Source organism: Drosophila guanche, unplaced genomic scaffold (genome assembly GCF_900245975.1).
Source record: "Drosophila guanche unplaced genomic scaffold, DGUA_6, whole genome shotgun sequence".
Taxonomy (NCBI): Eukaryota; Metazoa; Arthropoda; class Insecta; order Diptera; family Drosophilidae; genus Drosophila; species Drosophila guanche.
Window position 1 is genome coordinate 8,376,857 of NW_022995743.1, and position 14,874 is coordinate 8,391,730.

The window sequence follows — 14,874 nt, forward strand, 5'->3', positions numbered from 1 at the left end:
AGGCAAGCGCCACAATAACAGATCCCTGGCCATTCGTGGGCTTCACTTGTATTGTTATGCGATAGCTTCCAGCAGGATGAAAACTTGGCAGCAGGCTTGGGGTGACCCTATTTTGAAAGTGATAAATGCCCCGCCGAACGGGACACTTGGGCATCGTACCAGCGGGCGTATAACTGAGAGATCAGATCAGATCAGATTGTCCAGAAACCGGCACAAGGCAAAGTTCTCAAACTTATAAATGACTTTCTGCGTCTCCTCATTGGCAGCTCGAATGTCTACGAAGAGGTTTTGCAGCGGTTTCATCAAATGTGTACTCTGCGGACAAGAATGTGATCTTCGTTCTGCGGCCAACAGCCTGTAAGTGGGAAAAGTGTGCAGAGTCCGCGTACATACCTCACCGTTGGCTGCAGCAACTTCCAAACAGAAACCCAACACAAATAGTGAAAATAGTGGAACAATCATAACTCAAACTGAACTGCTGCTAAGCGACAAAGACAATTAAAAACTCGTAAAGATTATCGCACCAAAAAGCACTTTGAAAGTGCAAACAAAACTCGCAGTTTAATCAAATTATTCACGTTTACTTTCGAGGTCCTTTTTCCCTGCCAAGTGCTGCGGCTATTGATTGCTTTTTCAGAGTTTTTCTTTTGGTGCAACATTCCATTTGGGTTTGCAGGAATACGTTTAACTCCCTCTTTTTTTGTACATTTCTTTGCAACACTCTCGACCCTGCGAATTACCTTTTCGCATTTGAATAATAAATAATAATTACTAGTCATTGTATTACGTGCTTTGCTCCACTTTCGAGACCTAGATAAGCCTAATTCAAGAGTCCAAGCCAAGAAGTCTTTCACTCCTCCCGCGCATTGCATGTCAAATGGGAATCGATTCATCGATCGAAAAACGAATAAATATGGGAAATCGTTTTGCCAATTGCAGTTGGCGCGGGACTGTTATTAACAATCTATTCTAGGTGCTTGGTTATCGGTATGGGAAGACCCCCCCCCCGTGTGGGTTCATTTTTTTGTACTCACCTTTCGCCATCGTCGTTGAACGAGAAATCGCCCAGCAGCAGATCTCGGAAACGATAACGTGGTTGTATAATGCGTGACATGTTGTTACTGCTGATGTTTGTGGTTGGTATGGTTGGTACTTTCAGCTCATTGACTGCTCCAGCCCCGCTTGTCTCGCTGCACACTTGAAGCCCGTCACTAAAGTCCGTTACATTAATTAAACACTCATTGGGGGCTGCGTAAACGGCACCTAGCAGCGGCTGCTGCTGCTGCTGCTGCTGTTCCTGTTCCTGTTCCTGCTTTTGGTCCTGCTGCGGTTGCAGACGCCTTCGTCCTGGCAACGACAAGCCAGCGATGAGCTCATCGTCACGGGGCGCACTTGTGCCCGTCAGCAAGTAGCCGCCACTGGCCCGATTGGGCCGCGGCGAGCGTAGGCGCGTCCACAGATTGGCGAATGTCCTTCTTTACGCACAATGCCCCAGACCCCGCAACTTCACAGTACACAGCAGCTAACCGCTGACGTTGACGCTGACTCGCACTCTGATGGTTCCTTAATTAAAGCGATTGCACGGTTACAATTTATTAGCATAGCAGCAATCTTGCGACAGGTGCTGGCGCTGGTGTTTGCTCAAATATCGATTCCAGCTCGTGCATGGCTCTGAAAAAACATTGAAAGAAAACATTAAGAAAATTGGGTTAAGGCGCGCTGCCAAAAGTGTTGCAATATTCAAATAATTCAAATGAATAATCCCTCGCTTTTGTTTGGGCTGGACCCTATAAATCTCAACTGCTGGTTGTCGTGGCATGCACGTCAAAGAGCAACAAATTCAATTCAAACAACACTCTTAAACCAGGACAAAGGACGTAAAAGTAAAAACAAACAAAACACACACCAGCCAGTTGGACATGTGTGTGGGCGTGGAGACCCAGAGGAGCTTCAGCATCGGGGCCTATTATTTACAGGCTGCCTGCCTGCCAAATCAAATCAACTCTCAGACAATGAACGAACGGACGAACGACTGAAGGAGCTGCTGCGATGCTGTGCGATGCGGAATGGAATGGAATGAAATGCCTGCCTGCCTGCCTGCCACTTGAGGCACTCGCCTCCACTCCACCACTTGTTGTTGTCTGTTTGTGAAAAATTTACGCGATTATTGCCGCCAGGTGCGCCCCGCTCCGTTGCCTGCTGCAAAGCGCTAAATAAATTTCCTCTGCCTTTGTTTCGCATATTAATTAGATTTGCTACGCAGTGTCCCTGTCCCTGTGTCCTTCCATCTGTCGTCTCCATTCTCTGGCGCATTTTTATGTATATGCCAGCGAAATATTTTACTCAAAGTGTGTTTTAATTAGTTACAGCAAATTAGCGCTGCAGAAATTAACAAATTTGTATCCAGGCAGCGGCTGTCTTCGGTTTTGTGCCGCTGCCGCTTCGTTGGCAAATTAGATTTGCAATTAGATTTATAGTTTTCTCTCGTCGCATTAAAGTTGTAGTCCGCTAAAGCGTACATCATTTTCAAGGTAGGACAAGCAGGAAAAATCGTACTAAAGTGGAAGATTTGATTCGTTTTTTAGATGGGAAAATGAGGCAAACATCTGCCTGATTCTGATCAACATTACTCAATGGTATGCCATGTAAACACTACAAAAACATTCACGGCACACACACACACACCGGATATTTGTTTACGGCCAACAAATGGACAATTGTTTTCGTTTTACACGTATTTTAAATATTTACCTTTTATTTATTGTGCAATTTTAGATATTCAAATGCTGCTCTGAAATCAATTTCACAGTGGACATTTGTGAAACTTTTTCACACATTCTACATGAATTCTACAGCCATAAACTCCACCCAAAAATATGCAATGAAATTTCGAGAAATGCAAGAAAACAACTATTATTTATGTACATGCAGAAATGCATAAATATAAAGAGATTTAATAGGGGGTAAAAAACATTCACCGACACCCGAAATCAATCAAGACAAACGTTCACATTTATGGTCAAAGTCGTGGCTTTTATTTGGTTTACTTAAGTTTTATTTTTATTGCTCTTTCAGGGATTGGGAAATGGTTCTGTTTACTAGAATGTGCCCAAATTTGAATGAAATTTCGTGTATACATATTTGTGGCCACCTCAGTATTGATTTGGTTTCCAGGATATCCTGCACCGTGCGAAAAACCCATTTAATTTCTAATCATTATTTATGGGGGATGCCACCGCACTAAATGAGTCTGCCCTTTTGTGGTGCGAGCAAAATAATATCTAAATAATATCTTAATTATGTTTTGGCCCACGCATACTGGTGGATGGATACTTTTGGGACTCGTCTCGGACAGATAACAAATTATTGTTCACCACGAAACGGGCTGAATGGAGCAGGGCTGACTGGAGCTGCATCCAATATATTTCCAAAAAGAAAACTTTCATTTTGTTTACCGGAAGGTGGGGTTGGAGTTTTGGGTGCCCGTTTTTTAGGCTCATATTTTCTTCGCTTACGTGTGTAAGTATGCATGTAAACATGTGTTTGTGTGTGTGTGTGTGTGTGTGAGTTTTCATCAACAATAATTAGCCAGACGCGCTGTCGAGCCATCCTCCTCCTCCTCTTTCGCCTAGTCTCAAGCCTTTCGCGTGTCGTGTCCCCTAACCAGTTTGGCCTTACTTTCCCATCATCATCATCATCATCATCATCATCATCATAATCATTATCATCCACACCACGGCACGGGGGCATTGGGGGGGGAGACTTTGTTTTTTTTGGCGTCTTTGTTTTTCTTGGGCTTTATTATTCTTTGTCCTACACAATGTCCCACAAGAAAGTCGCACAAGTTGTCTCTGCCACAAGTATTAACCAAAGGACCCCCGAGCAGCTAAACAAGTCCCACATCCGCGGTGGCGCCGCGCACAGCTCTCTCCTCCCCTGCATCCACCCCAGGTATTATTATTTTTTTCGTTGCTTTATTTTCTTTTTTGCGGCACTTGGAATATTTTATAACAAAAAACTTGACCCGCTTTCCGTACATCCAGCGAGTACCCCTCTCCTTCGTGCCTCCCCCCCCCCCCCCCTGGTTCTTCATCAGCCGCTGCTGACTTATTGTTTTATCATTGTCGCTCTTCAGCTTTGTCTCTGTCTTGCGCTCTCTCTCCTCTCACTGTGTCTCCTCTGCTCACTCTTTGTGTCCATCTCCCCTTCGGATTTGCTTAATCCCAGCTCTCTTGCACTTTCCTTCTTCCCCTTTTTATAAGCCGGGAAGCGGCGCTTAATTAAAATTAACATTTCATGAAGGGCAGGCAGGTGGAGAGGAGACCAGAGGATGCGCGCTCTCCCAACAAAAAACAAAATAAAAGTTTGTTTAATCGTTTTATAAATATTTAAGGCTTATGGCTACCCCCGATCTGGCTGTCCGCCTGTCTGTCTAGAATTTTGTCCCCTTTGCTGACTTTTCATTTTTCAATTACCACCCATTCCCACCATCCCCAAACAAATTGATCTCCACTAAGCTCGAAATTATATTTGGATGTTTTATTCGTTTTCAATTTGGGTGTAAAGTGTGATGGTCTCAGATTAAGCGCTTACTTATTTATCCCATGTTTAATTTACTGAATAAACGGCAATTTAAAAGGTATCTTTGTATCTACAATATTGCATGATAATTTTTGGTAGAATAAACCGTAATTTTCAATGCTATGTGCAGTGCACCCAATATTTTAACCACGAGTGTAAAATTGATGCCTAGCGTATGTGTCGTCCGTTTATTTGTTTGTGTGACAGTCGTAATTGAATGCATTATTCAATGGACAATATTTGCTCGTACCTTTTTGTGGCGCTTTAACACTTTGCCGGCCATTGGGGGGACGAGCAGCGGAGATGTAAATGTCTTGGCATATTTTATGAGAACAGCGAGAAGCGAAACTTTTTTGGGGAAAACTTCGGTCTGGTCTGGTCTGGTCTGGTCTGTGGCTGTTTGTTGCATTTATCGTTACATTACAGCTGGACACAAAACTTTTGTGGACCCTTAAGATTCTGCAGGGCAGAGGTCGTTCCGGGACACGCACAAACGATCAGATCAAGCGGGGGGTGTTGAGATGATTTGTTCACCGTTTCTTTCTTACACACTCACACCTCACACTCACTCCACGTACACGTACACGTACGTTCACACACTCCCACGCGGACGGAAGAGTGTTAAAGAAAACGCGGCGATAGGTAGGCCCGTGAATTGTAGTACATGGTGCGGGGGAGGGGAGGAGCAGGACGAGCAGTTAAAGTTGTTCCCTTTGTTGTGTAGTTTGTCCAAATGGGAGGCGGCACAAAACACGGAACGTCGAATATATAAGCCTCAACTCGAGCTTTGTTAACCGTTATTTTCCTGCAAAACGACCGCACGCGCTCAACGACAATTTTGAACTGGAAGCCTGGCGGCCAGAAAGCATGAAAGAAGCACCAGGAAACGTACGGCGTGCGTGGGAGGCAGGTACCGCTTATCAAAAACATCTGACTCGCAAACCGAAAGCTTTATCCAGCAAAGCTCTGCTCTACAGTGGCGTCTGATATGTTGAGGCAGGTCCGCAGCAAACGTTCGTTCCGTTGCTTATTTTAGTTATTCTTAAAAGTACAGTTGCTTTGGTGCAAAATTATATTTATTAGATTGTTAAATGGCACAAAAGTGATGCATGAAAATGTGTTTAATACAATATCTAAAAATATGCAAGAGGAATATGAGTAATTCTCTAATAGTTCTCTGTGGTGCGTACGTAGTTGACGCCGGAGGGCATGGAGACCTTGTCGAAGCCCTTGGGGAACAGCTTGTTGGCCTCTTCGTCTGTGACTGTGGGCAGGATCATGACCTTGGTGCCAGGCTGCAGAAAAAACACATATCATAGTCAGTCTGGAGATCCATCAGCTGCCTTAGATTCAATACTCACAGTCCAGTTGGCTGGAGTGGCCACCACCTTGAGGCGATCGGTCAGCTGCAGCGAGTCGATGGTCCTCAGAATTTCACTGCAATGCAGATTCAGATTAGAACGGACACTAGAGGAAGCTTTGAGCGGAATACTCACTCAACGTTGCGGCCAGTGGACATTGGATAGAACATGGAGAGACGCACTTTGTGATCGGGGCTAATGATGAACAGCGCCCGAATGGTCTTGGCCACCTCGGGGTCCTTCTTCTGCTCCTCGTCCAGCATGCCCAGGCTTACGGCCAGGTCTCGGGTGGGATCGGCCACGATTGGGTACGGAAAGTCGCCGGGAATGTCCAGGCAGTAGCTCTTGATGTCGTTCACCCAGTCGACGTGCGAGTTCAGAGCGTCCACGGAATGCGCCAGGCACTTGGTGTTCCGCTTGGCGAACTCCGGCTGATGCACCGCGATGCGTCCCAGCTCAGTGGTGCACACGGGCGTGAAATCGGCTGGATGCGAGAACAGCACAACCCATCTGGTTTCGTACGAATATCGTGATTTAGTGGGACTAGAAATTGATGCAATTTGAATGCTACTCACGAGTCTCCCTGCCACTCATGAAAGTTGATCGGCCCCTTGGTGGTGTCGGCGTGGAAGTTAGGTACAGTCTGTCCCAAACGCATTTTGCACAATTTGTTGTTTAGTTTTTACTACTTTGGAAACCTGTTTAGCTCGCTTGCTAGTTTGTATCTGCACTGAATACCCATTGAGCGGTGTCGCGTGCTTTTATATCCGCCAGACTCGAATCGGCTCAGGCAGAGCGACAGAGAGAACGAAGCAGAGAGCGAGATCGACGCTGCCCTGCCTTATCGCATGTTTATGGTTGTGTGTACGTAGATTATATTGAATAACAAGCGATTCCAAGCATCTGCTTTTGAAGAGGGGGGAAGGTGGCTCATACACATGTTTGGACGTATTCAGAACCTTATGCAAGGCCTCTATACCCATAAAAATACTTCTAATGAGGAAACTTTTGTTTTGCTTTTGCTTCTAGCTTGCCTCGCCCAAAACGAGAACTTGAAATTTCTGGACTTTGTGATGAAACTCGTGATCAGCTCATGCAAAAGTACAGTTTGCCTCATCTTTTCTATATTTCCTATTCGAATTCGTTTCAAATTAGCAAAGCTCCAGGGAAAGAATGCATCCCTTCAGGTATTCCTTTGCCAAGCAGCTGTGGAAACAGCTGATCCCTCTCCGGCCGGGAACCGGCTGCAAACATTAACAGAGAGTCCAAACAACAAAAGAGAGCGATCAAATGAGCATTGGTGTTGGTGTTTAGCCTACAATTACCAACACCAGCTCACTTTTGTTCTCACCACACAGCGCTCTGCCACACGGACAGTTGGCGTGTGATTCCAAAGAGAGCGGCGCGCTGTGTAGTGGTGTTGGTGAGGGCCCGTAGAATCACGTACACAGACAAAGGTTTACGCTCTCCACGGGCACACGGACAGGAACGAGCCTCCGGTTCGTTGCGTTTCTGCACAAGAGAGAGTCAATTTGTGTGGCTGTGTGGGTGAACCTCAGGGAAATCCTCCATACCAGAAGAAGAGTGCTCTCCATTTGGTGTTCACGGATAGAAGCATTTGAGTTTTGTCCAGACAGAGCACTGCCTCTTAAGGTTCCGAAGAAAACAGACTGTTCCACAGCTGGACAAGTGAAATGGAAACCTACAAACCTTCGGAAAAGGGAATCTGTAGCATGGATGCATAGCTGGATATGTGGTATCGACAACGGCAATGGATACCGCCAGACCACAGCCAGTCGAAGGTCATTTGGAGGAGACTTCTTGGTGCATCTGAGTTGCAACCAGCCCAGTCTTTCCGTTTAGTGGAAAATTCTTCCATTTCAGAGTGAAATCTAAGACGCAAAAACAATTGCTTCCATCGTAAATTCCCTGGTAGTTTTCCACTCGCCTCTGTTTATCATCGTCCAACGCGTTGTTTGTCAGAAAAAAGCAACAACGATCGCGAAGAAAGAGACGAAAGTACTTGGAGAGAGGGGAGAGGGAACGTGTTGCTTTAAAATAGCGTGGCGAGATTAACAAAGAGAGGGAGAGAGATAAACTGACATTCAGAGGCAACCAGTTTTAAACAGTGATGTCGAAAATAGCCAAATAAGCCAAAACAAGCTAAGCAAATCAAGCACAATATCTGCTGTTACATTCTACATGATATAGACATGCATTCAACAGCCGTCGAACAGATGTTCGTAGATCGCTGATATTCTTACATATTCATATTAATTTTAGTTTCGCAAGCTTACTAGCACCTTTAGCACCGAAAATGTAGTTTTGACCAAGAAAATGATCAATTTACCACAATATTTGCTAATTATGAGTACTATTTTTAATAAAAATCTTCATAAAATATGGGTTAAAACAAAACGACCGAGCTGAAACTAACCATGTTCTTGCGCTGTTAAATTCTATTTATAAGGAATCACATCAAAATAAGTCCTTAAATGTAGCCAATAAGGCAGTTCGTGTACATAAAAGTTGGATAAAATTATATTTTCAGTGCTAAAAGTGCTAGCTAGCTAGCAATATTAAGCAGAACATCAAAATAGAAGAATATGATTTAAGACTACGGTATATTTTGAAAACGAGATGGCTTACGTTGGTCTATTTTATCGATAGTTTCTCTGGAAACTAGGGCTGGGAAAACATCGATAGTGGCCACCATAGATAGTGGAAACTATTTATGGTGAAACCACACGATAGTATCTATCCAACAATCTGAAACCTCAATAAAAAATGTGAAAATTTCATACATTTCAACCATAATTCGTGGATTTCATACTTCCATGAGACATAGAAAATACATGAAAGTAAAGTTATCCAGTCCCAAAAGGATAATTAACTCGAAAAATGTATTCTATTTCATTGCCAAAAGAATATCTGACGCTTTGCTGAAAATCCGTTAAGGCTCTGTTGAGGTGGCAGGAATAAACATACATACCCGCTATTTTTAACATATATTCAATTTACCATCCAACCGGGCTATACATTACACCCGCTCGGACGCGTGTATACAAGGTCACCCAAATAAGAGCATAATTTTTTAATTAACTTAGCATTCCTGGTAATACAAGCCTTGAAGGTCGATACTATCGATGGTGAACCGTAATAGTCGGTGGTTGGCTTATTTTTCAACCATCGATAGTATCGATGGAACTATCCAGTTTCTCCCAGCCCTAGTCGTGCGACCATCAAATTCGCTGTAGCGATTAAATACCAAAAATAAAACAAATCAAAATTAAAAAAAAGTTTAAAAAGTGCGTAGCCACTACTAAAAGGTAACTAACTAGTCGTGAACATTAACTGCAAGATTCGGGCCAATGGCAACGATTGCAATTCAGACAAACCCATAAGCAAATTCACAATATTTCATTGTCCCAGCAAAATTTTCTTCTCCATTGTACGTGTATTTGTGTGGACAGTGACTCGTTGGTTAGAGGGAAAACAAAGAAAACGTCGAAAAAGAACGACGTAAAAACGCATTGCAAAATCATTATATTCCGTTCAAATGTTGTTAAATTAACGTTGTTGCAGAGCACGGAAAAGTAAACTAATTTTAATTGTATTGATTTTTTGCCTTGGCTGCATATTCTTGTGCATGTAGTTGTTGTTGTTGCTGTTACTGCTGCTGCTGCTGTTGCTCTAGTTGTTGTTCCTTGTTGTCGTTGTTGTTTATGTTATTGGTGCTGCAGCTGCGCGTCGAAACTGTAAATTTTGTTCTTGTTTGGTTGGAGATGCAATAATTGTTGCTGTTATTTTGGGTCAGAGCTGCGTCGCAGTCGCAGCAGATAAGCAAAGTGAAGAGAAGAGAAGAGACAGGAGCGAGAGAGAGCAAGCGAGCGAGCGAGCGGGCCAAAGCGTGCAATAACGAAAGAGAGCCTGTGAGCGAGGGAGACGGACGGAGTAACGGACAAAGGACACTGCATTTTGAGGTTGATGTATGCTGCCTGCCTGCCTGCCTGCCTGTCAGCCCTTCCTCCCACCATGCCTACCCCCCCACCGTATACACACAGCATCCTCTCACAGCACACGCAGAAATAGAAACAGAAAGAAAGAAAAGTCATCAGCACTCAAAATGATTTTCGTTCGTGTTCGCAGCGTTCTCTTCTTCTAACTGTGCTTCTTCCCCGTGCCCCGCCACAAGTAACTCTCAAGTACCGCGCATTCAATAGTCATGGACAACGACAACTACGAGCATCCGAACTTGTCCTCGGATAACAGCAGCACCAGCAGTGGCAGCAGAGGGAATTCAGCAGCAGCAGCAGCAGTTGCAGTACAAGTTGCAGCGGTAGAAACAGCAGCATCAGCAGCAGAAACGCCAGCCACAGTCGGAGGCTCCAATGAGCCCATGAGTGAATCCTCCTCTCCTTCCTCCTCCTCGTCCGTCCCACACCCCCAGTCATTCAGTGCAGCCATTTTATTTAACATTGATACAGAAGAAGACGAAGAAGGAGCTCATGACCATTCATCGCATGATCATCACTCTCCTACTCCTCCTTTTCGCCAGACTGCAACGCAACCCGCAACAGCGCCACAACTGGAGCCACAGCCCGAGGAGCAGCAGCAACAGCCGGTCGGGCCAGAGATAGAAATAGAGCCAGAGCCGGAACCGGAGCAACATCCGCAGCAGCAGCACCTCCAACTGGAGGACGGGGACTCCGACTCGGAGCCAGAGCGAAGTCCACAACAGCATCAGCTGCAGCCAGTGGACACAGACGCCAGCGCGATTGCGGATACCATTGACGCCGGTGCCATTCCCAACGAAGCCGTGGAGCGCATCGACGATTTCGAGGACGACGACGACGACCTCGAAGAGGGCGACGACGCTGTCTCCGCTCCGCGCGACGTCGACGACCAGGCCCCGTCGACATCCGCTGCCACCCAAAGGCTGAGCTCGGTTGCCGTCCTGCCGACCCATTCGGCTGCCGCCACCATCGCCGGTCAGAGCGCCAGCCGTGCCTCCCTAAACCAACAGTTGCGTGCCCCGCTCCCTGCCCCCGACAATCACGCCGCCAGTGCAGCTGCCGTCGACGATCAGGATCAGGAGAACGACAGCAATAACAACAACGCGGCCGCAGCTCGACGCACTCGTCATTTCTACAGCAACAACGGGAGCCGCTTCACCAACGACATGTTCCCCGGCAACTGCCCCCAGAAGAGCTCGAACCAGAGCTCGCCCCGCTCCGGCGGAGGACGTCACCAGTCCACACAGCAGGGCGTGGATCCGCTGCGTCTGCTCTATCCCAATGTGAACGAGACCGAGACTCCATTGCCGCGCTGCTGGAGTCCACACGACAAGTGTCTGTCGATAGGGCTGTCGCAGAACAATCTGCGCGTCACCTACAAAGGTGAGTGCCAAGCTACCCATTGCTCCCACTCCCACTTGAAAAGGACCCCCTGTAGTGTCCCATTACGGGCACACTGAAAAACCTCGCAGAAGTAGGAGCAGACGCGTGCAACGATAAACGATGCACTTTGATGGCATGGTCATTCGATGTGCCTGCAGTTGTCCCGCTCTTCCGCACCAGCTGTGCTGTGGCTTTTGTTTTTCAGCACTCACTTCTCCCACGCTCATTCGCGTGGCTGTGGAACAGGCAGACCAGCGTGCTGTGCTGTTGGCGCAGAATGTTAACCAACATAACAGCTGAGCGAGCTACGTGAGGTGTTGTGTAGGTGGCGCCACTGCCACAACAGAAATGGGGAAATTAAAAATGTAAATTGCAAATTTATTAATGAAAACGTTTCTCGTTACAGGCGTGGGCAAACAGCACAGTGATGCCGCCTCCGTGCGCACCGCCTACCCGATCCCATCCTCCTGTGGGTTGTACTACTTCGAGGTGCGTATCATCTCGAAGGGCCGCAACGGCTACATGGGCATCGGCCTTACCGCCCAGCAGTTCCGCATGAACCGCCTGCCAGGTATGTGTCCAGAGGGTTAGTTAGGGACAATCCCTCGTACTTCCTAATGACCGCATTCCCCATTCACCCAAGTAGGTTGGGACAAACAGTCGTACGGCTACCATGGGGATGACGGCAACTCGTTTAGCTCCTCGGGCAATGGCCAGACCTACGGACCGACCTTCACCACCGGCGACGTCATCGGCTGCTGCGTAAACTTTGTGAACAACACTTGCTTCTACACAAAGAACGGCGTGGACTTGGGCATCGCATTTAGGGACTTGCCGGTGCGTACTCGAAATACCGTCCACCCACCCGTCCACCCCCGGCTAACCTCCATTCACGCGTATTTTCACAGACCAAGCTCTATCCGACAGTGGGTTTGCAGACGCCCGGCGAGGAGGTGGATGCCAACTTTGGCCAGGAGCCGTTCAAATTCGACAGAATCCTGGACATGATGAAGGAGATGCGCGCAAATGTTTTGCGCAAAATCGACAGATATCCACATCTGCTGGAGACGCCGGAGAACCTAATGAATCGGTGGGTGCTGCAGCAAAAAGCATTTCCAGTTTCAATCATTAATCGTAGTCCATTCAATATTTTCAGCCTGGTCTCCACCTATCTGGTGCACAATGGCTACAGCAAGACGGCCGATGCCTTCAATGGCTACACGAATCAGCCATTCGACGAGGACTTGGCCTCCATCAAGACGCGTCAAAGTCAGTAGTAGTCAGCTCCCTTGTGGCATCAAGGGGAAACTAATCAGCTTTCATCTTGCATATTTCCAGAGATCATCAAGCTTATACAGACTGGTAAAATGAGCCAGGCCATTGAGCATACGCTGCGCTCGTATCCCGGCCTGCTGGAGACCAACAAGAATCTGTGGTTCTCCCTGAAGTGTCGTCAGTTTATCGAGATGATCAATGGAGCTGACATCGAGGTGAGTCGTAGCACGGAGCGATTAAACGTAACAACATTCCCATTGTTCTTTGTGTCTTGGCAAACCCAACAGCAGGGCAACAATAAAGTGACAGCCACCACACAGACCATGCCCACAAATCAGACCTCCGTCATACAGTCAACGAAGGCGTTCAAGCACAGCAAGGGCGGCAACAGTAGCAACAATAGCAACAACAGCAGCCACAGCCAGAGCCAGAGCAACCAGCCACAACAACAGAACAACACTGCAATTCCAGCTGTGATAAAATTAGAGAGCGGCGAAAAGCAGGATCTGAAAAAGTTCGTTAACGTCTGCTTTGGTGTTTGCTTTGGCAGACTTTCATGTCTTCATCTCTTGCAGCCTGGTCATGGATGACAACTCGAACAAGTGTGCGGATCATGACACCAACAGCATGGATGTGGAGATGGAGCCGTGCCAGAGCCACTCTAACGGCGGTGACTCGTGCTCCAATGGCAATGCCAATGCCAATGCCAATGCCAGTGCCAGTGGAGTGCGCAACTCTTTAGATGCCATCGACGAGGAAATGGGTATAGAAATAGAAAAATCAGAAACCAGAAAGAGAATCAAGCTAATAAAGGTTGCCCAAACGCACCCAGATGTAGACGTGTCGCCCTCATCGCGCAGCTGTGGTCGTGTCATCGAGAAGATACTCGAGTTCGGCAAGGAGCTGTCCAGCATGGGACAGCAGCTGGAAAAGGAGAACCTCATGACTGAGGAGGAGCGTCAAATGTTGGAGGTAAAATAATCAGCACCTCAGCACTTCCCTTCTACAACGATTTTGTTTCTATTTCGCAGGATGCATTTAGCTTGATTGCCTACTCAAACCCATGGTCCAGTCCGCTCGGCTGGCTCTTGTGCCCCTCGCGACGTGAAAACGTCTCCACCACGCTCAATTCGGCCATATTGGGTGAGTCTCTTGGTCACTTATACCACTTTCCTGATGCATTATCACGCTCTCCGGGATCCGTTTCACTTGCAGAGTCGCTAAATTTCGAGAGACGTCCACCGCTGGAGTTCCTGGTGGCGCATGCATCCGAGCTAATCAAGCTGATCGGTCAGCATTCGCTGGGCGAAGATGCTTTCATTACCATCGACGATGTGTTCCCGCAAAATTGACCCAGTTCGCCGACGCTGCTGAAGATGTTCGAGACGACGCTGACCCTGCCGCGCACCAGCGTACTGAACGAACCGCTGGGCAGCGTAGTACCCTCCACATCGACCGCGGCGGTGGCTGTGCAGACGACCAAGCGACGCCGTCGTCGTCGCAATAAAAGGCGACGCAAGTCCTCTCTGTCCGGCAGCACCGAAGCGTCCTCATCCCGCACCTACGATCCTGTCATGACGGGCAGCAGCAGCAGCATGCGTAGTACGGGTGGGGTTGGTCCGGGTGCCATGCGTCGTGGTCGTTTTCGTGGGGTCAGCTCATCCTCATCATCAGCAGCAGCGGCGGCGGCAGCAGCAGCGACAGCAGTAGCAGCGTCTTCGGCGGCATCAGCAGCCGCATCCATGAGTGGCGGAAGCAGTCCTTCGATGTATATTGATCCGCAGGACTACTTCGAGACGCTCGACTAGATTATTAAACAATTTTTCGTAATAGGTTAAATTTTGTTGTTACTTCAGTTCTCCTTTTTTACCATCAGAGAAGCCCCCCATTAATGTCCATCTTTTAACTGATTCATTTTGCTAGAGAGATGCGCGACATCTGCAGTCGGAGCTACGGAGTCGAGCGACTATTTGCGGCCTTTTGATTTAGCGTGATTTTTTAATAACTTTTAACGTATATTTTATATAGCCCCTGTAAGCATAAAGTGTGTAATATTATGATGTATAATTAAATTGCTGCGAACTGTGCTGCGTCACGAACCCTGGAAATTCACTTTCAACTTAAGCAATTGCCTTCTGTTGGTTTTTTTTCCCGACACGCCCGCACCCAAGTCCCATTCACAATCTGAGAGCAAACCATACAAAACCCGAAAACCAAAAGAAATGGAAAACTTAAGTAAAAAGCAGTTCAGTCATTTA

At 47.1% G+C, this 14,874-nt stretch overlaps 3 protein-coding genes across 5 annotated transcripts in view; 1 reads left to right on the top strand and 2 right to left on the bottom strand.

The window, feature by feature from the left end:
- Window positions 1-5,421, bottom strand: part of LOC117592458 (potassium channel subfamily T member 2) — an 81,930-nt gene extending 76,509 nt beyond the window's left edge. Inside the window, exons 1-2 of one of the 2 annotated variants that reach the window (XM_034286282.1) lie at window positions 4,832-5,421; window positions 1,035-1,671 (exon numbers count right to left, since the gene is read on the bottom strand). In XM_034286282.1, coding sequence (XP_034142173.1) covers window positions 1,035-1,114 — 80 coding nt within the window. In that variant the 5' untranslated portion in view covers window positions 1,115-1,671; window positions 4,832-5,421. The remainder of the gene's footprint in view (window positions 1-1,034; window positions 1,672-4,831) is intronic. The other variant, XM_034286285.1, reaches the window with a different exon arrangement.
- A 263-nt stretch (window positions 5,422-5,684) lies between these two features.
- Window positions 5,685-6,693, bottom strand: LOC117592470 (peroxiredoxin-6-like). Its single transcript, XM_034286306.1, has 4 exons — window positions 6,518-6,693; window positions 6,078-6,452; window positions 5,943-6,018; window positions 5,685-5,876 (listed from the first exon to the last, which is right to left on the bottom strand). Exons 1-4 carry the CDS (start codon window positions 6,598-6,600, stop codon window positions 5,748-5,750), a joined length of 663 nt encoding a protein of 220 aa, XP_034142197.1. The 5' UTR covers window positions 6,601-6,693; the 3' UTR covers window positions 5,685-5,747.
- A 2,482-nt stretch (window positions 6,694-9,175) lies between these two features.
- LOC117592461 (ran-binding proteins 9/10 homolog) lies at window positions 9,176-14,735 on the top strand. 2 transcript variants are annotated; one of them, XM_034286288.1, is made up of 12 exons: window positions 9,178-9,271; window positions 10,092-11,341; window positions 11,748-11,912; window positions 11,988-12,178; window positions 12,250-12,431; window positions 12,498-12,610; window positions 12,680-12,831; window positions 12,904-13,130; window positions 13,192-13,379; window positions 13,449-13,588; window positions 13,648-13,759; window positions 13,832-14,735. In XM_034286288.1, exons 2-12 carry the CDS (start codon window positions 10,168-10,170, stop codon window positions 13,966-13,968), a joined length of 2,781 nt encoding a protein of 926 aa, XP_034142179.1. In that variant the 5' UTR covers window positions 9,178-9,271; window positions 10,092-10,167; the 3' UTR covers window positions 13,969-14,735. The 2 variants fall into 2 exon arrangements, with proteins under 2 accessions (XP_034142178.1, XP_034142179.1); XM_034286287.1 differs by having other exon boundaries at window positions 9,176-9,271; window positions 11,985-12,178; window positions 13,192-13,588.
- Window positions 14,736-14,874: the final 139 nt, after the last annotated feature.

Coding starts and splice junctions, on each gene's coding strand:
- LOC117592470 (XM_034286306.1), bottom strand. CDS start 6,600: ATGCGTTTGGGACAGACTGTACCTAACTTCCACGCCGACACCACCAAG. Junction 6,453..6,517: donor CATGAGTGGCAGGGAGACTC/GTGAGTAGCATT, acceptor GTACGAAACCAG/ATGGGTTGTGCTGTTCTCGC. Junction 6,019..6,077: donor TCCACTGGCCGCAACGTTGA/GTGAGTATTCCG, acceptor TCTGCATTGCAG/TGAAATTCTGAGGACCATCG.
- LOC117592461 (XM_034286287.1), top strand. CDS start 10,168: ATGGACAACGACAACTACGAGCATCCGAACTTGTCCTCGGATAACAGC. Junction 12,432..12,497: donor CCGGAGAACCTAATGAATCG/GTGGGTGCTGCA, acceptor CAATATTTTCAG/CCTGGTCTCCACCTATCTGG. Junction 12,832..12,903: donor TCAATGGAGCTGACATCGAG/GTGAGTCGTAGC, acceptor CAAACCCAACAG/CAGGGCAACAATAAAGTGAC.